Source organism: Dasypus novemcinctus, chromosome 5 (genome assembly GCF_030445035.2).
Source record: "Dasypus novemcinctus isolate mDasNov1 chromosome 5, mDasNov1.1.hap2, whole genome shotgun sequence".
NCBI lineage: Eukaryota > Metazoa > Chordata > Mammalia > Cingulata > Dasypodidae > Dasypus > Dasypus novemcinctus.
In genome coordinates, this window is record NC_080677.1 from 5138937 (window position 1) to 5161175 (window position 22239).

General features: G+C 55.9%; 1 protein-coding gene across 5 annotated transcripts in view; it reads left to right on the top strand.

Moving 5' to 3' along the window:
* The window catches only part of GRB10 (growth factor receptor bound protein 10), a 209717-nt gene that overhangs the window by 131678 nt on the left and 55800 nt on the right, over positions 1–22239 (top strand). For all 5 annotated transcript variants that reach the window (XM_058296624.2, XM_012526047.4, XM_071215044.1 and 2 more), the window contains one exon: positions 1812–1953. In XM_058296624.2, coding sequence (XP_058152607.1) covers positions 1812–1953 — 142 coding nt within the window. The remainder of the gene's footprint in view (positions 1–1811; positions 1954–22239) is intronic.

Sequence of the window (22239 nt, forward strand, 5' to 3'; positions counted from 1 at the left end):
GATGCCTCCTGTCCTCGCTTTGACTCTGGAGTTGGCTTTCCCGCTGTTTTCCTAGTTGCATCCGATTTGCCATCCTTTGTCTTCCTTTGCTTAACTGTGACAAGTGAGTTTTATGTTCTTGGGAGGAGGGAGAAATGTCGAGGGGCCAGGGAAAGCAGTCGAGGAGTCAGATGGCGCTCGGTGGTGTGGGGTACAGTCGGGCGTTTCTGAGGGGACGTGAAGCCCAGATTTTCGTGCGGGGAGAATAGAAACGTTTATTTCCAGTTTATTCCATCTCCGTAACCTTTGTGTACAACTCAGCATCCATTCTGCAGGTCAGACGAGGATACCAACACCTCTCCTGCTAGCTTTAGTTGGTTAGGTGACTGTTCAGTTCAGAGTCATTGAAACATGGTTGTTCCCACGCATTTGCCCTTAGACGCAGCCTCCCACGCACCAGCTGGTCATTGAACAGAGCTGACGGGCATTTGGAGCAGATGCCAGCTTGTGTCCTGGCCTGGGCACCGTGGGGTCTGGTGCATGCACAGCCTGCGCAGCCCTGGCCGCCTCGCCCCGGCCGGGTCCTCGCCTGGGCACCGTGGGGTCTGGCACGCACAGCCTGCGCAGCCCTGGCCGCCTCGCCCCGGCCGGGTCCTCGCCTGGGCACCGTGGGGTCTGGCACGCACAGCCTGCGCAGCCCTGGCCACCTCTCCCTGGCCGGGTCCTCGCCTGGGCACTGTGGAGTCTGGTGCACTCACAGCCTTGAAGCCCTGGCCACCTCGCCCCGGCCGGGTCCTCGCCTGGGCACCGTGGGGTCTGGTGCACTCACAGGCTTGAAGCCCTGGCCGCCTCGCCCCGGCCGGGTCCTCACCTGGGCACCGTGGGGTCTGGTGCTGGCACAACCTGCGCAGCCCTGGCCGCCTCGCCCCGGCCGGGTCCTCGCCTGGGCACCGTGGGGTCTGGCGCTCGCACAGCCTGCGCAGCCCTGGCCGCCTTGCCCCGGCCGGGTCCTCGCCTGGGCACCGTGGGGTCTGGTGCACGCACAGCCTTGAAGCCCTGGCCGCCTCGCCCCGGCCGGGTCCTCGCCTGGGCACCGTGGGGTCTGGTGCTCGCACAGCCTGTGCAGCCCTGGCCGCCTCGCCCCGGCCGGGTCCTCGCCTGGGCACCGTGGGGTCTGGCACGCACAGCCTTGAAGCCCTGGCCGCCTCGCCCCGGCCGGGTCCTCGCCTGGGCACCGTGGGGTCTGGTGCACGCACAGCCTTGAAGCCCTGGCCGCCTCACCCCGGCCGGGTCCTCGCCTGGGCACCGTGGGGTCTGGTGCACGCACAGCCTTGAAGCCCTGGCCGCCTCGCCCCGGCCGGGTCCTCGCCTGGGCACCGTGGGGTCTGGTGCACGCACAGCCTTGAAGCCCTGGCCGCCTCGCCCCGGCCGGGTCCTCGCCTGGGCACCGTGGGGTCTGGTGCACGCACAGCCTTGAAGCCCTGGCCGCCTCGCCCCGGCCGGGTCCTCGCCTGGGCACTGTGGGGTCTGGTGCACTCACAGCCTTGAAGCCCTGGCCGCCTCGCCCCGGCCGGGTCCTCGCCTGGGCACCGTGGGGTCTGGTGCACGCACAGCCTTGAAGCCCTGGCCGCCTCGCCCCGGCCAGGTCCTCGCCTGGGCACCGTGGGGTCTGGTGCTCGCACAGCCTGCGCAGCCCTGGCCGCCTCGCCCCGGCCGGGTCCTTGCCTGGGCACCGTGGGGTTCCAATGCCGCCTCGCCGCGGGCGGGTGGAGGAGGCCCTCGCCCCTGCAGCAGCTCGGCCTCGCAGCCCTGTAACCCGTCTCCTTCTGCAGGCGCCTTCAGGAAGAGGACCAGCAGTTCAGGACCTCCTCGCTGCCAGCCATCCCCAACCCCTTCCCGGAGCTGTGTGGCCCCCGGAGCAGCCCCGGGCTCCCGCCGGGCTCTCTCCCTCCAAGCCCGTCCATGCCGAAGCAGGTGAGTGGGCCTGGCCGGTGCTGCCGCGGGGCGCCTCGCCATTCTCTTCTCCTCCAACCGCTGGGCGGTGTCTGCTAGAGCTTTTTATTTTATGGGCCAAAACTTCCGTTAATCCAGGAGGGATGTCTTCGTATGGCTTAGAAAGAGTGCTTAACAGTGAATCTGAGTTCCAAAAAGCTTTTAGCACCAGTTCACCTTCACTGTCTAGTCCTGGGTTACCTGTTGTTACCTGGGTCTCTATTCTGGGTCAATGAGGCGTTAAAACTCTGGGCTTGGTCAGGCAAGAGAAAGCCTCCCAGTGCCCTCGCCACCTTGGAGCAGAGAGTGTGGGCGTTCCCAGGTTGTGCTCCTGCCTGAAGGTGGTCACTCAAGGGAGGACTGCCCAGGTGACAGCTGTTTTTCCAGCTGGTCGTTTTGGCTTTAAGGCTGTGGTGGTGGTGTTTACAGCCATATTCCCCATGCGAGGAAACGTAGCTGGAGAGTTTGTGTCGCTTGCACAAGGTCGGAGAGCCATGAAGCCACTCGCCAGGCTCCGGGGCAGAGGCGCTGGACGAGCTGCACGTCTGCCCAGCCTACCCTGGGCCCCGGTGTGCTCCAGCGTGGGGGGCGACGGCGGTAGCAGCTGCACCCCAGCAGCGCCCGAGACTCGGTGGATGAGGGCTGCGGGCCAGGCACTGCGCCACGCGGTTAGGAGTGGGCGCTCTCATTCACCACGGTCGCCCCGTGAGTTAGGCACAAATGCTTTTTCCATTCTGCAAATGAGGAAACTGAGGTACAGCCATAATTGGTGGAGCTGGAACGTGGCCTGGAGTGAGTGGGGAGCCGGGGTGCGGCCGGGTGAGTGGGGGGCGTGGCCAGGAGAGTGGGGAGCCGGGGCGTGGCCGGGTGAGTGGGGGCATGGCCAGGTGAGTGGGGAGCCGGGGCGTGGCCGGGTGAGTGGGGGGCATGGCCGGGTGAGTGGGGAGCCGGGGTGCAGCCGGGTGGGTGGGGGGCATGGCCGGGTGAGTGGGGAGCCGGGGTGCAGCCGGGTGGGTGGGGGGCGTGGCCGGGTGAGTGGGGAGCGGGGGCCGGGGCGTGGCCTGGACCTTGGGACCTTAGCCACTGGCTTCCTGTGCTTCTGGCCCCAACTCGCCCCATCCACCAGGAGAGCTCCAGGTCTCTACGCCTCTTCCAGGAACACATTCTCTCCCCCCTCCCTCCCTGTCCCCACCTTCGTTGTTCTCAAACGTGCGGTGCCTCGGTGTCTTTCCTGGGCGCTTCGATGCACCTGCCCCCGGCGCCCCGTAAGGTCTGCTCCAGTTCCACGGCCCTGCAGCAGGCCCCACCACAGCACCGTCAAAACTCTGCAGGCGAGGTCAGCGTCCTCGCCAGGGGGCCGGCGCTGGCAGGTTGGCGCCCCGTCCCGTGCCTGGGGAGCATCTGGGCCATCCCCCGCTAACCCTGCTGCCCATAAAGATCGCGACGAGCTGTCTGTGGCTATGCCACCAAGGTGGTTTACAGAGCTGCCCGTCTTAAAATAAGACCGTGAAGATTCCCTCTGCCCCTTCCGGGCTCTGCGCCAGGGAATCTCCACCTCTGCCAGCGGAATAAGGAAACCCGGGATTTGGTGCGTGCCCTTCTGGGGTCAGAAGTGCCTCCCCGCGCTGCCCGGCCCTGGGGTCTGAGTCTCTGTTACTACGTTCAGGCCTCCTGGAGGGCAGGTGGGCTCTCTCACTCAGCGCGACCTGCAGAAAGCCACTGTTTTCTCTTTTGACTTCAGCCTACCGGGGAGGTGCGTTTCTTCGTGGGAGCGCATGAGGAGCGTTGCTGCCTGGTTCTGCTGGTAGCGATTGCCAGGCCGTCTCTAGATTCCAGCTAAGATCTCGAAATCTAGGGTCATGTTGCGAGGCCCTGATGTGCAAACATGTCGGGCTGCTCCGCTCTTTGAGGCAAAGGGAAACCCGATGTTCTTCGACGCTCCTTTCTCCTTTCATTCAAAGTCAGAGCCAGTGACACGGCTTGGGCACCCGGATGAGGTGCGGGCGTGAAGGATGCAGCGCGCGCGAAGGGTTGTGCGTGCACAGAACCCCTCCACTGGAAGGACTCAGCGTCTGAGGAGAGGACCACCGGGAGCCTCTTAGACCCGACGCTAGGCTCTCCGGGAAGAGGCCGCGTGTTGGAGGAAGGGCAGGGGCAGAGAAAGCAGAGCTGTTCGGGCACCCACGTGCGGGGAAGGCCGCTCTTGCCGAGGCGTTGTGACGCTCACGACGTGCCCTCTCAGGAGTCGTAGCTTCCCTCCACCTCTCTCTTGTCCTTTTTCAAGGAGCCCTTGGTGGCTTAACGAGGCAAGGGTGGTGGGCGTCGGGGGACCTCGACGCCAGCCCCCAGAGCCGTGCTCCTCTCCCAGGAGGGTGCAGCTGCCGCCCCATCCGTCTCGGGGTGAGCCAGCCCCGGAGGCTGCAGGTGCAGAGGGAAGCCGGGGGCCGCATCTACGCAGCGCCCTCGCCAGGGCTGCGGGCGCATGTGGTCTCAGATGCCCCTGCAGCCCCACCGAGGCCCCTTGGCGAGCGGGGAAACTGCTGCACAGGCCGGGTTGGTGGTGGGACTCAGGACCGGTCCTGGAGAGGAGGACTCCTTTAGGGGCAGGCCAGCGGGCGAGGACGCCCTGAGCTCTGCTGCTCCAGCCAGCTCCCAGCCGGCCCAGGCCGCCTCGCCCCCACCTCCCCGGCAGCTGGCGGGGGCGGAGAGCTGGTTGGCGCTGGGACTTTGGGATGAGTGACTCAGAGGAGTGAGCTGTCTAACGTGGGGGCAGGACGAGGGACTTGGGGCGGTGCCCCGGGGAACAGCGCGATGCCAAAGGCAGCGTTAACCCGGAAACTTCCATAGCTACCCAGCATCCTTTGCCCCAGGACCCCCGAGCGTGGAGAAGCCCTAGGCCGGCGTTCCCCCACGGCGCCAGCCCACCTGGCTTCCTCTTGCCACCAGCTGCAGGTATCCGTGGGTGCTTCCTGGGTGGGCGCCTCGCTGTGTCGTGTCCCTGCACCCTACACCCCCAGCTGGGGAAGGTGTAGGGCGCACAGCAGCGGCTCCTGAGCTTGGATCAGAGGCCGCGTGGCGACCCCGCGTTCTGCCTCGCCTGCTCTGGCTCGGCCTCCGACCTCGCAGGCTCTGTGTCCTCCCCTGGGATGGGGTCCCGCCGCTGCTCCTGTTCCGACGCGTCCCCGGCGCCGCTCCCTGTGGAGGCTGCTGCCCCGGTGCCTGCCCAGGCTTGTCTCCCACCCAGCCGAGCCGGCTCCCGCCCTCCCGCTGCTCACACACGTGCCCGCTGCCGTCCCAGTGGCACCTGCACAGCGGCCTGTGGACATCCCGGGGCTTCACGAGAGCCCGAGCCCCTCGGCCCGAAGCGGCTCCAAGCCACAGGGGCAGTGTCCTCTTCTCCTGCCCCAGGGGTCTCTCCTGCCGTTCTGGGGAATATCACAATTATCCCCAATATCCAGGACGTTGGGGGCTGTCCTCGATGCCGTTGTCTTGGGTTTTCTGTTTTGATCCTTTGTGTTCTGTGGCTTCCAAAGAACAAGTAGTTTTGAATCTGATCTGTTGATCTTGCAGTTAGCTGGGTTGTATTCTGTGGCTTTACCAGTTAGGTAAGAGAAAGCACACACAAGCCTGTTTATTAACCATGGGAAGTAAAATAAATCAGCAAAGTGTAGACCATGTCAGAAGAAATGCTACCCCCCCTTTGCCCATGAGAGTACATCTAAAATTGTAACATATCATTTTCTGTAGTGTCTGTAAGAGATTGCAGTGCCCTCCCTTGGTTACTCTCAAATAGATGAGCAAGTCTTGCATGAAGTTAGACCTTCTGTGAGAAGATCATGAGTCCATCAACAACTCATTGTTTACCAGAAACACAAAGCGCCTAGGAATTTCTTTCTGAGCAGGATAGAGTTCTTCCCCAGACAGAGTCTTGAAATTCAATTATTCAATATCAGAAAAGTGATTTTGTGTGATAAAAAGCAAGAAGGCGTTCTTAATTACTCTGTGAGTCACTGGAGAGGGACAAGTGTCCCGAGGATAAGAGTGGTAGAAATCTATGCAAGATTTCTGAGCCGTGGGACTTAGTGCTTCAGTGCCAGGCGTGGGTTCTGGTATGGAGGATGTGGGGCTCCCCGGGGTCCCTTTTGCCCTCTGCGATGGTCCCGTTCCTGTGTCACTTTGGCTAGGTTTTGGCAGCCAGTTGTTCAGGCAAGCGGGCACTGCCCCGATTGTTCCTGTGAGGATAGTTCATGGATTTAATCGTTGGTTGATTGCATCTACAATCAACAAAGGAGACTGCCTCTAGGAATGAGAAAAGTGTCATCTGATCATTTGAAAGCTTTAAGAACTAATGATTTCAGCAGTCAGAAAGAATTTCCCACTCTCCTCCTCCCAGCCAGCGTCTCCTGGGGACTTTATCGAAACCCTCATTGGAGAGCCCAGCTTGTAGCCTGCCCCGTGGAATTTGAACTTGCCCATCCCCGTGGTCATGTGAGCCAATTGCTGTAATAAATCCCATAGTATTTACACACAGACACACACGTGTCCTGTTGGTTCTCTTTCCCTGGAGAACCCTAATTCACCCTTGGTCTCAGGTCGTGTTGGAACTTTTTCACGTCTTGCTAAGCCTGTGTCAAGCCCCCTGGGCTCTCCTTGGCCTAAGAGCCAACTCCTATCTTGCCACCTGCCCAGTGTGCACCCGGCGTGTGCTGTAGAGACGTTCACTTACCTGTCAGTAACCACCAGCGTGTATGGGGCGCGCAGCCCAGCGCCCAGCTCCAGGAGGCTGCGGGGAGTCCCCGGCGTGTGGCCCTGCCCTCTTGCCTTCAGAGGTCGGGGGTATCCCTGGAGTGCCTCCAAAGATGAGCGGCACAGCGTTCTTGGCTAAGGGAGCGTGGGGCTCCGGCCAGGGCTTCCAAGGGGAGATCATGTCCAGCTGCTCTGATAGAGCTGTCCGAGGCTGTGGCCAGCAGGGTGGGAGAGGTGTGGAGGGGCAGGAGGAGATCTTGGGGGAACGTTGGGTTTGGCCCCAGGTTTCAGGTAACAGGAGGGGGCTGGGCAGCTCCTGCCTTCCGGGGTTGCCACAGCTCTAGTTCTAGAGACCACCGCCCTTCGTTGCGGGTGTTGGCTTGCCATACATCCCTGCTTCCCGCGGAAACACCAAGCCTCTGGGGGGTTCCCGGTGGGATGAGACCGTGTGTCGTTTATTGCCTGATCCGGTAGGCGCTCGTTGATGGGTTGTAGGACCCGGTACCCAAAAAGGGCTCGGGAGGCCAGAGTGGTGGTCCAGATCTCCAGAGGAGTCCATCGGACAGGCTTCAAAGATGAAGTGTTGTCCCTGCGACGTGAGGGGCTTGTCCTCTCGTTGGATCCAAGGGATAGAGCAGCAGCAGACGGAGCTGCAGGGAGGGGTGTGTCCACTCCTTGCAAGGAACGGTCGTTTGACCCGTTGGTGTCCCAATGGAGACGACCCCAGACGTCCCACGGCCCTGCCCCTCTCCGCCGCGCCGTGTGCGTTCCCTTACGTCGGTGCCCGAGGACAGGACCTGCTCGTCGTCTCTACACGCTCACCCCTGGAGCGAGAACACAGAGCGTCTTTCTGACTGCTGAAGTCATCCCTTCTTCCCTTAGAGCCTTCAGCACACACACCCTCTTTCCAGGAGGGCGCAGGGCGCAGCTCCAGCGCGGAGGCTGCAGACCCCCGTCGAACCTGTCTTTTCTCTCCAGGGGTCAGTCCTGGGGTGTGGGAAACCAGGAAGAGGCTGTGCTGGAGAAGGGCGAAGGCCTGTCCGACGGCCCCTGCGTGACGGGCTGCGTGGTAATGAGCGCAAGTTCCCAGCCTTTCCTGGAACACACTGCCCGCTGCGGCCGTGGACACACTGCTCAGCGCTGCGTTTGTGGTGATGCGTCAGCCCAGGCAGGAGGCCCACAGGCTCTGAGAGGCCTCCCAAACCCAGGTGGGTGCTGACGTGGTGGGGGTGCTTGAGTCTTTTGTGGACCCAGAAAATTACAGTCTTGGATTGGTCTAGTCCTGGAGTCTACTCTAGTCATGGGACTCCCCTGGAAAATTTTATAGAGAAAGGAAACCACGGTCCACTGGATGGAGGAATAAAATATGGATTAGAGTGGACTTACTGGTATTCTATTATAGAAACATTATGACTCTAGCAATGGAAGAAATTGTATCATTGATGTGGAGACAGTGGCCACGGGAATTGCTGAGGGCAGGGAGAGGGAAGAAGAGATGTGATGTGGGGGCATCTTTGGGACTTGGAGTTGTCCTGAATGATATAGCAGGGACAGGTGCAGGACATTACACATCCTGCCATAACCCGCTGAATGGACTGGGGGAAGGTGTAACTACAAAGTACACTGTTATCCAAGCAGTGCAGCAGTGCACCAAGTGCAGTGAATGTGCCACAGTGATGAGAGAGGTGGTTGATGGGGGGGGGGTATGGGGGCGCCTATTATATTTTTTAACATAATATTTTTTATGATCTATGTATTTTTTAAGGCAATTAAATACATTTTAAAAAACCAGTGCTGTGACACATGCAACAACATGGTTAAACCTTGAAGATGTCATGCTGAGTGAAATAAGCAAGGCACCAAATATTGTTAAGAGCTCGCTGCGTTGAAATAGCTGGAACATGCAGATCCACGAGTCAGAGAATAGGTTACAGGTCCCAGGAACGGCGTGGGGCAGGGGTGGTTGGAGCTTCTCTGTGGGGAGATGGAGAGGTTTCGGGAAAGGCTGGTGGCGATGGTAGCACAACGGTGTGAACTGGCTGAAATGGGAGCGTGATGTCACACTGGCGTTACCACAGTCCGTTTTTACAAAAGGAGCGTGCCTTGTTAATTCGGCAAAGCCCCATCTAAGTACTGCCTGCCTCTCTCTCTAGCGTTGGCGGGATCAGGGCGCTGGGCCGCTGCGGGGGGCCTCCTTGCGCTGAGAGGCCCGTGGTGGAGGGCCGGCCCACGGTGGCAGCCCACGGGGCTGCGTGGGGACCCTGCCCGCCCTAGGGACACATCCTCTAGGGCAGCCGTGGTATCTGCACCATCCAGGGAGGTGGGGGTGACGGGGCATTCAGCCACGTGCCCCGCGAACGCCGGGCAGCGATGGCCCCTGGGAGCCCGCCGCGCCGGCCCCCGCACTGCCACCGCACGCTCAGCCACCTGTCACCTCCGCGTGGACGGGCCGCGGCCGTCGGAGGTGTGCCAGTAGAGGCCTGTGGCTCGGGCAGAGCAAGTCGCCTTCCAGACTCAAGGAAGTGGGTTTAAACCCATGGCCAGCCATTGTCTTCCTAATGTGCCACAGTCATGCTCTCAATCAGGGCTGCTTAACCCAAGGGGTGCCTGGAAAGGCTCAAGCTGAGAAAATCACCGTGTTGTCTTTATTTTCCCGGATCCCTAACTGAAATCTAGCATTTCCTTAACTTATAAATGTGTGCAATAAATAAATTAGAGCGGTACTCATTTCACCTGCCGGGCAGAGGGGTAGGTGGGACAAAAATGGTTAAGAACCTAGGCTCTAAATAAACAAACGCACCCCAAGAAACCGAGGTTAGCCTTTAGAGAGCGTTTTATGGCCGACGAGCGTTCACGGGAGCTCACTAAGCCCGCTGATGTAAATGCATCCCGACACCCACCACTTGGTGCCGTCGTGCTCCACTGGTGCTGAATGGCACGGTGTGCAGGGCCCCGGGCCCACACGCTGGCACCTGCTCCCTGATGCGGCTCTGGGGCGGGCAGAGGCGTGCGTGCCGCGGAGCCGTGGTCCACGAGGGAGGGGGCGTCAACCCGCGGGTTATTGCGGCCGCCCGAGCTCAGCCGTGGGAACCTGCACGAGAACCAGAGACGCGGAGGAGGCTGTGATTCCGCTGGTCCCGGGCCCAGAAGTTTCTGGACGCTGCCGTGCTTTGGTCCTGACAGGAAGTTGCTGGGATGTGCTTCTCTCCAGGGACTGCTCAAGCGCAGCTGGGCTCGTCCCTCAGTGCTCCTGGTGCTGCCTGATGGTGATGGACTCGTTCTGGCTTTTTCCGTTTTTCCCTTGGCTTTGCTGAGTTGGCTGAGAGCTCTGCACCCACCTTTGTCACCACGCGCTCTGTGGAACCCAAGTTACTTGAGTCCCTTGCAGGGGAAAAAAAACGGGTCCAGTTAAGATTGGGAAATTTTGCAAGCTCCGTCCGCTTCGTGGAAATTCACTTCGTACTGATCTGGGGGCATCTGAAAGACCCGGCAGGGAAGAAAACCCATTGAACTTGAGGGACCCAGTTTCGCCCACTTGTTTGATCGGAGATCTGCTTTAAACGTCGGGCGTGTCAACTCCCCACAGCGTCCGCTCTGGGGAAGGAGCCTGAGGTTTGCTGAGACGCCCCCTTTTTTGGATTTCTTTGGCCCAGTTGCTCAGCCCGAGGTCCCTCGGGGCCCTGAGAGTCGCCAGCCCCCACGGCGGCCTGGGAATGCCCCCTCGAGCTCCGGGTGCAGCGGTCGCCGTCACCGTGTCTGCTTCTGAACAGGCCGCCGTGAGCTGGCACTCAGTCTGAAACAGGAAATCCCCTCCGCAGCCTCGTGAAATCCCAGCCATTCGTGCATCTCTGGACTATAAATATCTTGTTAAATATAAATTCCCTCCACTCGAGGACACTACCCGATCCTTCGTTCCAGCGTTGGCTGTCTGTGGGTATCTTTAGCCCTCAGGAACTGGGGAAAGGTGAGCACTTAAAATATCCGTGTCCCACACAGAAAGAAGCTCTGCTTTTGCCCAACATCTAAGCCTAGGGCCTTGCAGCGGTGCGTGTCCAGGGTCCTGCGCAGAACCAGAGGGCTCGGGGGGCACAGGGTTTTCAGAGAGGACCGCTGCTCTGGCCAGGAAGAGGGAAGGATTTTCCTTGGCAAACTACTTTGCTGATTCTTCCTGCTGCTCTAACTTGAAATTTCACTGGGAAACACGTACGTAACTAGAAAAGAAACCCCTCCTCCCCCAGTGACCTCCATCGCAGCTTCTGTAATAACACGCGTGATCTAACGCCCCCCTCCTTCTGGTCTGTGTGTGTTTGGAAAGCACAGCTGGTCAGCTGGAGAAGCCCGTACGCCCGTGCAACCTGGCTTTGTTGGTTCTGAACTTGAGCTATGCCTTTGAACCACCGAGGGACATTTGTTGCATTCTGCGGGCTCTAAAGGGCCTCCGTTTCTTGTGGGTTAAGATAAAATGGATTATGAAGTGACAGTGTGAAAAATGTTCCTCCCAGGATCCCGCGTCTCTGTCGAGGGGTCTCCACGAGTGTGGGTCTCTTCTCGAATGTGAGCGCGGAGCCTTTTCTCTGCCGGGGGCGACACCCGTCTGGCCCTCTCACCAGGCACCTGCAGGGCCAGGTGCTGCTGTCAGCTGGCTCCTCACTGCCCAGGCTCCTCCTCGCCAGTGGACGCCCCATTGGACGTGGCTCGCATGGGCCCTGGCCTCTTGCCACCGTATCTGCTCTTTTCTCCTTTCCTGGAGTCTCCCTTCGTTTTTTGAAAAGCAGCCTGAAAGAAAAGCAATTGGAGTAACAAAAATGCGAGGAAAGGGTCGCTGGGGAAGCCAGGCAAGTTGGCAGTGCCTTGGGAAGAGAGAACCAAACGAGCAGCATCTGCTCTCCTCGTGCCCAGCGCCTCTCGTGCCAGCTCTGTGTTTCTAGGAAAGTGGACGTCGACTCTCACCCCATTCAGAAAGGTTTACAAGTACAGGCCCTTGCTATTTTTTTTTTTTTGGTCTCCAGGGGAGAATCGAATAGAGGTGGTGTTTTGTCTGTTGATTGAATATCGGATTATTGGTAGAGCCTCTCTTTCAGCCTTGCCCGCTGAGCCTTCGGAGGTGGATTTGCACAAATGGTATTTAGCAATACTAAAAAGCAAAGTCTACTTGGGTGCCCATATATGTCGCTTTGTATCACCTGGATTTCAGACAAGGCAGGTAGGGTTTTGTATGAGTCTTTTTTAGCTTGGTATCCTGACGATATTTTCCGCATCATTCCCACGGGCCTGGTAAACAGCACTTCAGCGGTTGTACCCGCGCTGAGCATTTGTGCCCTGCTGACCTGTCCTGCTGTGGCTGGGTATGTGCCTTGTTTTTCCTGCTTTCTGGGCTGGAAATAAGGCTCCGTTGGGCGCCTGTCACAGTTTAGACTGCTTTGCTCAGGGTGGGTTCTAGGAGCGAGGCTGGGGTCCCGGCGGCAGCCCCAGGCGGTGGCTTTGGGGGGCCTGCTCTCGCACGGGCTGGGTGACCTTGCCCTCCCGGGTGTCAGCCGCTCATGGCAGTGACCCCGGGTGTGTGGTCACTGCACACAATGTCCAGCCCTGCTCTGCTTTCGTGGCACTGGAGGCGCGGCCTTCGGGTTCTTCAGGACGCTGCCACAAGCTCAGCAAGTGCCCAGCCTCTTCCCTGCTGGGAGCGCAGTGACCGCGGCACAGGTCCAGCCCCGTGGCCTCGCAGTCCCCGCGGCATAGGGGGCTTCTAATTACGCTTGCCCTTCGCTCACCGCATACTGCCCTGCGGAGGCACTGGCAGTGGGGAACTTAGTGATCTCCGTGGGGTGTAGCGTGGTGGAAGGAATTCTGCACTCAGAGTGAGGAACTACGACCAGGGGCTCTTAGAGACAGTGCTCTGGTAAGCTTATCCCCCTGAGACCCAGGCCACTCGAGCCAGAGGCTGGCCTTGGGACGTGGGTCTCCGACTGTGTGTCTTGTGTACACCTGTAGTTTCCAAGTGCACGTCTCAGCCCACTGCCCGCTCCCCCCGCCTCCATTCCCCCAGCCCCACTGTCACCTGCAGCCTGGGATTACTGCCCCCAATGAGTAACAAACGGCTGGGAAGCCCACGAGACTGACGCTCCAAATTCCACATCTGTACACATAGGGCAGTTGCCCTGTGCCCTCCGTGCCCCACTTCTGCACACGCCCAGCTTCTCCTGCCAGGTCATAGCAGGGAGATGACATCCACCACCCTGGTCCTCTTGTGCACGCCTTTGCTAATAAGTCCCAGGTGGCATCTTGTGCACTAATAAGTCCCAGGTGCATCTTACTCTGCCAGGGCTGCTATGACAGTACCACACAGCTGGTGGCTCAGAATTTATTGTCATGGTTTTGGAGGCTGGAAAGCCAGAGTCAGGATCTCGACAGGTCCGTAGCATTCTGATGCTGTCTTGCTGCAGCCCTTGGTGTCCCCTTGTCATGTGGCAATCTGTCTCACCTGGCTTCTGCTTCCACGTCCAGTTTTCTTTGCTGGTAAGGACTAAAGCCCTATTGGATTAAGGCTTAGCATCATTCAGCATGGCCTCACCTTGGTGAGTAACAGCACGTGCAGAGCTCCTGCTTACAAGCGGGCTCGCCCCCACAGAACACAGAGCTAAAACTGGAACCTGCCCTTTGTGGGGTCCGAGATTGAATCCCCACCAAGTGGCTGCAGTATGTGAGCCTTGCCTGGCCTGGAGGTGTGGGCCAGCAAAGCAGGCCTGGCTAGCCCCTGCCCTCTTGGCGCCCGTCATCTGGTGTGAGAGGCAAGCGGGAATCAGTCCCTGGAGACACAGAAGTGCCAAGGTTTCACGTGCACTGCGGGGCACTGCAGCGAGCAAGGAGAGCTCCTGTGGAGGATGAGAGGACAGGAGTTGAGTTGGGGGGCGTGGGGAGAGTTCCAGAGAGGAAGCGAGGAGAAGCTGGGAGGAGCACAGACGCAGTGGGGAGGTGGCGGCGGTCCATGAAATCAGGTGTCAGTGGCCTTGGTAAAAATTTGTTCTTAAGTACAAAGGAAACTATGGACAGATTGTAAATAGAGGGAGGCGAAGCAGATGGACGTTTTTAGAAGGCTCCTCTGGCGAGCCGTGGAAAGGTGGAGGTGGAACGGGGCTGGTGGCAGATCACAGGAGGCCAGCGAAGACGCTGGTGCAGCAAGAGCTGCTCTGGGGTGCTGGGGGGCAAGTGGGAGAACGGGGTGGGTTTCAGCAAAACTGAAGAGATTCAGTGAATTGTTTTCTCCTAGTTTTCATGGTCCCAAAACTACTCTTAGTTCTTTTTTTTTTTTTTTTTTTGTTCCTTCGTACTTTACAAATATGTTCAGCTTAATGCCCAGATCTTCATCTCCATTCTCTCTCTCTTTTTTTTTAAGATTTATTTATTTATTTATTTCCCTCCCCTCCCCCCCCGCCCCTGTTGTCTGTTCTCTGTGTCTATTTGCTGCATCTTCTTTGTCCACTTCTGTTGTCAGCAGCACGGGAATCTGTGTCTCTTTTTGTTGCGTCATCTTGTTGTGTCAGCTCTTCGTGTGTGCAGCACCATTCCTGGGCAGGCTGCACTTTCTTTCATGCTGGGCGGCTCTCCTTACAGGGCGCACTCCTTGCGCATGGGGCTCCCCTACGTGGGGGACACCCCTGCGTGGCGGCACTCCTTGCGTGCATCAGCACTGCTCGTGGGCCAGCTCCACACGGGTCAAGGAGGCCCCAAGTTTGAACCTTGGGCCTCCCATGTGGTAGACGGATGCCCTAACCACTGGGCCAAGTCCCCCGCCCTCCATTCTCTACTAAAAGGAACGAGCACAGCCTAGGAAATGCTTAAAGAATGGAGACATGTGAGGGGACACTGGAGCCACTTGAAGGGCGGGAAAATAGTCGCTTCTGGGGGAGAAACCTGGAAGGCCCCGCCTGCCCCGGACACCAGCGTTAACTCACCGGGAAATAAGCTCGCTGACCACAGCTGCCCAGCGGGGTGCCAGGGGCCAGGCTTCGCTTTCGGGGGTCCCTGCCAAAACTGCATGGCCAGGCTGCGAAGGAAACCCCAGGAGAAAGGGCCTCCCTCTTGTGGGTTGTGTAGGGCGAGGCACGTTCTACAAAGCAGCTTGCCTGGGCTCTTCAACAATGCCGGGATTGTGGAAGAGCAACCACAGCAAACAAACAATGAAAGCAGAGGAAAGGGGACCAACGAGGCACTGAACCGGAGGCTCCATCCCGGACCAGGAAAGCCTTTTTCCCCTCCTCCCCTCCTCCCCCCTCCCTCCCTACCCCCTCCCCTCCCCTCCCCTCCCCCTCCTTTCCCCCTCCCTCCCTCCCCCCTCTCCCCCCTCTCCCCTCTTTCCCCCCTCTGCCCCCTCTCCCACCTCTCCCCCCTCTTTTCTCTTTTCATTAAAGGACAGTGGTTGGAGAGTCGGCCGAGTTTGAGTTAGGTCTTTGAATTAGCTCTGGTGGTGTACCAAGGTTTATTCCCTGATTTTGATCACGGTACTGTGGTTGTGTAAGTGAGTGCTCTTGTTTTTAGGAAATTCCCACAACTATTTAGGGATAAAGGGGCAAGGTGATAGGGAGATTAAGAGAGAGAGAATATGATGAAGCGAGCGTGATGAAATCTTAATATTGGGCGAATCTCGATGAAGAAGATATGGGAAATCTCCATACTCTTGCAGACTTTCTGCAAGTCTGAAATTACTGCAAACCAAAATGCAAAACAAAGAAAAGCCCTGTTTAAAACCACATGTATGCCCCTAAATGCACAGGTCTTTCAGCTTGAGGAGAAACTTCCCAAAAAACAAAAGCAATGGGAACATGCCACATGGTTTTCTGCATTTAACAGAGGCGCCCGCCCAGGCCTGCTCTTTTTTTTTTTTTTTTCCTATTGATTTTGTAAAAATATTACATTAAAAAAATATATATGAGGACCCATTCAACCCCACCACCCCCACCCCACCACTCCCCCCCCCAGCAACACTCATTCCCATCATCATGACACATCCATTGCATTTGGTAAGTACATCTCTGGGCACCTCTGCACCTCATGGTCAATGGTCCACATCATGGCCCATACTCTCCCTCATTCCATCCAGTGGGCCCTGTGAGGATTTACAATGTCCGGTGATTGCCCCTGAAGCACCATCCAGGGCAGCTCCAAGTCCCAAAGGCGCCTCCACATCTCATCTCTTCCTGCCATTCCCCATACCCATTAGCCACCATGTCCACTTTTCCCACTCCAATGCCACCTTTTCTCTGTGGACATTGGATTGGTTGTGTCCATTGCACCTCTATGTCAAGAGGAGGCTCAGATTCCACATGGATACTGGATGCAATCCTCCCACTTTCAGTTGTAAGCACTCTAGGCTCCATTGTGTGGTGGTTGTTCTTCTTCAACTCCATCTTAGCTGAGTGAGGTGAGTCCAATAAATCAGATTGTAGGTGCTGGAGTCTGTTGAGGCTCAGGGCCTGGCTATCATATTGTCAGTCCAGAGATTCAGATCCCCTAAATATATCTTAAACCCCAACACCAACTACAACTCCAGCACCGTAGTATGAAAGTCTTATGAAGAGAGATCCCATCTGAGTCCAGATTCATCACGCATAAACACCAGCTCCAAAGAAGGGCCATCTGACATGGCAGTTAACCCCATCTGCCATGACCATAGCACCCATGGGTCTCTTTAGCCCTCAAAGGAACCAATACCTGGAGGTTGTATCTACTTTATCTGTCTCTTAGACTCTGCTCAGTTGTGCATAAGGGCAATCCTTCTGACAGCCTCCAGACTCTTTTTTAGAGACTCATAGCCATATAAACTCATTTCTCCTTTCCATTTCCCCCTTACATTAGGTCAAACAGCATTTTAAACTCATGTTATTTTATGTAGACAGGGATATTCTGCTGATCCGCATTGAACCTTCCATTCAAGGTCATTTTCCAGTTGCATCATCAGTTGGTAGTTGATAGTGATCCCTCGGTGCCAGGGAGGCTCATCCCCGGGTGTCATGTCCCACGCTGGGGGGTAGGCATTGCATTTACATGCTGAGTTTGGCTTCGAGACTGGCCACATTTGAGTAACATGAAGGCTGTCAGGAGGAAATTCCCAGGCACAATGCTGCTCTAGGCCTTGTTCTTATTTGAGGCATATCAGCTCACAAGCATAGTCATTAGCGTCAGGGGCTCACTGTTGGACCCTCATTCCTTCCCGGTCCTTGCCGCTGCACCTGGGAGACTATTGCTGCTCCCCTAGGGACCACGACAGAGCACCACTGGCCAGGAACCCAGTACCCCCCCAGCTGTAGTTTTTAATTGTTGCCACTATGAGTATATCTAAACATTACCATGCACCCTGGACATATGTCCTGTATACCTCCCTGTCACCCATATATCACCTGTCAATAGTATCCTATACCAGTATTCCTCCATTGCCATTGATGAACCACTCTGTGATCCAGAACTTCCTGATAATTGAAGCCCAATATAATGTCAGGATCCCTTACTAGCAAAATGGCATATAGTGATGGGTTTAAAGGTTAGATATAGAATACGTGTTGACTTGGAAAAATTCTACATCCTATCTTTTTCTTTTTTTTTTTTTCCCCCTAATTATTGAACTTCTCTTAACAAGAGCCCTAGACCACAGCAATTCATATATATAATATACAGCACTCCCACACATCCACCACAAATCCTTTTCCCTTCCACAGTGATACTCTTACACCCTATTCACATCATATTTACTTAAAGTGATGTACAGAGTCTGAGACAATAGCTTTCAAACAAGGTGACGTCTGTGCTTACATTGTGGTGCATACTTTAGGATACACAGTTTTCTAATTTTTTAGATATCCTATGTTTTACATTATGGTTTACATTATCAGTCTGTCTTCCCCTGTATGTTTATGGTGTAATATTACATGTTTTATATCCATCCTTGTGTACTCTCGCGAAACTCCTCTCTTACCCCCCATTTACCTTGGTTCCACACATTTAACATCCATTTTCCCATCCACCTTGGTGCCCACAGTGACAGCCAACCTCCGTTTCCCAAGGAGCCACGTCCAGAGATAGTTGGAATAGTGTTCAGCCAGGCCTGCTCTTGACCCACACGGGGGTCAGCGCCGGCCACCGTCAGGCCGAAGCACGGCTTCTGAGACGTCTTCTTCTTCCCAATCCTCTGTCTCTCTGGGTAGAGAGAGACCTGCTCGTTTTTTTCTTTTTTTTTTTTTTAATATAATTTTTATTTTCTTTTTAGACTTGTACTTAGATTACTTAAGTGTCACAAAAAATGAAGGGGATTCCCATATGCCCTGCACACTCCCCCTCCCACACTTTCCCACATTAGCAACGTCCTTCATTAGTGAGGCACATTCATTGCAATTGATGAGCACATTTTGGAGCATTGCCACTAAGCATGGATTATAGTTTACATTGTACTTTACAGTCTCTCCCACACAATTCTGTAGGTTATGGCAGGGTATATTGTGGCCTGTATCTGACACTGTAATGCCATTCAGGATGATTCCCACGTCCCCAAATGCCCCCATATTACACCTGTTTGTCCCTCTCCCTGCCCTCAGAACCTCTGGTGGCCTCTGCCTCCCCATCAATGATAAAAGTTCTCATTGCTAGAATCACAGTAAGTCCATAGTACAATACCAGTAAGTGTACTCTAGTCCATAGTTGATTCCCCAGTCCTGAGGACTCTGGGATGGTGATGCCCACGCCACCTCTAAGTGAGAGGGGCTTCCATCCCGTAGAGCAGGTGGATGGAGAATGGACCGCTCTTGAACGGGGGCTGCTGGCAAAATGAGAACGCACACAGCTGCTAACCTAGGGGATAGAAAGCTGCTTTGCTATTTTCCTTCTTTTCAAAAGAAACTATATATTAGGTTATTAGGTTGCTGTAACAAGGTGCTAAGGGGATTTATCTCTTCAGTCTCCAGTTTCAGGAGAGCATAAACTTTAAGCAAGGGAAAGAGATGCCCGAGGCTCTCATCTTGAAGCTTCAACACGCTACAGAAGGCTCCCGAGTAGAGAAAATATGGAGGAGTGAAAACCGCCTTTTCTCAGAGGCAGAGCCGGCCTCTTCTGCTTTTGGCTGGGTTCGTGGTAAAATCCACACCCACTTAGGCTTCAGGGCCCACGAGGAAGGTCTCGTTGCCGTTACGATGGCACCCCTCAGAGCCTAGAGTGTGCATGCTGCTTCTTTGATCCGCTGAATTCGTTTGAGTAGATCTGCAGTGCAGTGACCCAGCGCCCCAGTAAGTGGTCGAGTGTGGGACTGAACCTCCTGGCCGGGCAGGGAGGCCGCAGGCCGCCCGCGCAGTCTCCAGCCGTGTCCGGGGCAGGGAAGCCGAGAGGACCCGCAGAGCGGGGCCAACCCTTCTCCTTGTGGGGACTTGTGCCTCGCCGTACCCCGGCTCTTGTGCGGAGCCCGGGCTGCCTCGTGCCCGGCCCGTCCCTTCCTAGGAAATGAAAACAGCCTGAGGTCGCCCCCCCCCCGAGGCCCCACTGCCTCGGGCTGGCCCAGTTGCAGCCGATGGCAGCAAACAGGACGAAGCGGGATCTCGTGTGGAGGCCGCGGGGCATTGGCGCATGTCCCCTGCCCTGAGACGCGCCGTCCCCGCCGAGGGCAGGGGTGCGCCTAGCCGCCTGGTTTCTGTGCCCTGCCGTGGCTGCCTCTTCTCTCCAGCCCTTACCCCCACGTGCTGCTGGAACCTGGTGCTCCCCACGGACCGGGCCGCGGTGCTGCAGCTCGGGCTGACGGTGGCTGCAGGCGGCGAGCGCGGGGCCGAGCTCACCTGGGGCGGGTGCCGTGGAGACCCCTGGACCTGTCCGTCGGGCACGTGCCGCCCGAGGAGCCAGCGGGGGTGACTCCAGGGCTTGGGGGTGTGGACTTCAGGTAGCCGCGGGGGACAGAGCTCGCCATTTCTTCCTTCTTCCCTCCAAGTTAGATGAGGAGAGGGAAAGAATTCTTAATGTTACTCTATTTACGCTACGTACCAAGGGTAGAACGAGAGGACAACTTTCAAAACGAGCGATTCTGAAAACTGTAAATTGGGCTGTCGAGTGAAGGAATCGGAAGAACAGTGAGCCCTTCGAGAATCAAGGGTAAAACATCAGTGTTGGTGATTTCACAATAAGCCCAAATAGGCAGCAAAGAGTATAAAGGGGATGGGTGAAGAAAAAACCCAAAGCATTTTAAAAGAAAAATCCTGTCTAACCAGTTTTGACTAATACTATACTATGATGATGATGAGTTATTTTCCAAGAGGATCCTGGTTTTTGAGACGTCTCAGAATCCCCCTCTTCCCATCGTAGAATCTGATTTCAAGACACGTCCCATGAATGTGCTTTGCGCCTGCTTCTCAGTGGTGCCGTGTTTTATCCTGTGCCCAGGTACATCCTCGTTTTGCAGCCCCGGTTCCCTGCGGTCCCTTTGTCCCTTATCCTGCTTACGTCCTCTCGGGTCTGATTTGGACTTGTCCTTCTGATTGGGCAAGTGCCTTCCGTAGAGCCCAGCAGGACTCTTTTTACATCATAGACTGGAAGAACTCAGGGCACCCCCGTACACCTCTTCCTGTGGCGAATGTGGCGGCTCTGCCCATCGTGCCGGGTCTCAGGTACTTAACTCATGTCTACAGAACCAGCAGGTTCCTGGGCTCATTTTCTCTTTATTAAAGAGGTGATTTTACTTACTTTCATAGATGGAGTGTTTTTTTTTTTCAGTTTTAGATATTAAATCAGCCAGAACCTTGATCTGTAATTCAGAGTGCACATTCGATTCACTTAGCTTTATTTTTTAATTACTAGACTTCATTTTTATAACAGTTTTAGTTGTAGAGAAAACTGAACCTATGGTACAGAGAGTTTCTGTATGCCCCCTGACGCTCATACATTTTCCCCTATTAATCCCATCTCCCATTAGCGTGTACCTTCGTTACAGCTGCCGAGCCAATGTTGATTCAGTATTAGTAAGTAAAGTCTGTGGTTTCCACGAGGGCTCACCCTGAGTTGTACAGTTCTGTGGGTTTTGACAGATGCAGAATGTCACGTATCCACATTACAGTATTGCAATGCCCTCAAAATGCCCTGTGTTCCACCGATTCAACCCCCCGCCGCCCAAACCTCGGCAACTACGGGTCTTTTTCCTGTCTCTGTAGTTTTGCCTTTTCCCAAATGCCATATCACTGGAGTCCTACAACATGTCGTCTTTTCAGACGGCTTCCTTCACTTAGCAGTACACATTCACCCTTCCTCCAGGTCTTCTCAGGGCTCGGTAGCTCATCTCTTCTTGTCACTAAATAGCGTTCATTGTATGGATATACCACCATCTATCATCTTCCCTATGGAAGGATCTCTTGGTTGCTTCTAGTTTTTGACCATTATGAATAAAGCTGCTGTGCATATCTGTGTGCAGGCTTAAGCGTGACTTACGTTTTCAGCTCATTTAAATACCAAGGAGCAGCCTCCTGCATCATGTAGTAAGTCTACATTGAGCGTTGTAAGAAACTGCCCGGGAAGCGGGTGTAGCTCGGTGGTGGAGCACCTGCCTCCCATGTACAAGGTCCCCGATTCCATCCATGGTGCCTCCTAAAAACAAACAACATGAAAAAACCAACTCTCGTTGGGGAGCAGATGTAGCTTGGTGGTAGAGCACCTCCTTCCCAAATACGAGGTCCTGGGTTCAATAGAAACTGCCACCTGTCTTCCAAAGTAGTTCTACCATTTTGTGTTCCCGCCACCAATGACTGAGAGTTCCTCTTGCTTGGCGTTCAGCATTGCTAGTATCAGTACTTGGATTTTCACCGTTCTAATCATTGTGTAGTATGGTATCATTTCAGTTTGCAGTTCCCTAATGACGTAGGATGGTGAGCATCTTTTTGTATGTTTATTTGCCCTCTGTAGATCTTATAAGAGATCCGTTAATTTCTTTTTTAAATCGGGCTGTCAGTTTTCTTACTGTTGAGTGCTGAGAGTCCTTTACTTATTGTGGCTGAAAGTCCTTTGTCCACTAGAAGGTAAGTCCCTGCAGGACAGGAGCAGTCTCGTTCCCTGCCCTATCCCTGGAGCTGAGAACGGGGCCTGGCGTTCCACGGGCAGGCGAGCAGAAGCGATGGCCTTGTTTTCAGTAGACGGGCCTGTGTGCTGATGGCCGCCCTCTCTCTTTGGCAGAGATGGGGTTAACCCAGCTCTCCAATGCCAGGGATCTTCCTACCTGTTCCTCTTGCTACGGAGGAGCAGGAAGAAGAGTGAACTGCCCTTCCTTAAGCCCCAGGCTTCTCGGTTGTGCCTTCTCTGGATGTAGACCCTGCTGCTAGTTCCCAAGACCTGGGGCCTCCTCGAGTATTCACTGTGGCTCCCTGTCGCTCAGGTCCAGGGACTCGAGGAGCTGAGCAGAGCGCCCTTTGGCGAGCTGCAGAGAAAAGAGGGTCCTGGCCCATTTGAAATAACAGATCCATCTTGGTTTCTTTATGGCTTCCACAACTAACAGGTTGAGGCTTACAGCATTTTTTTTTT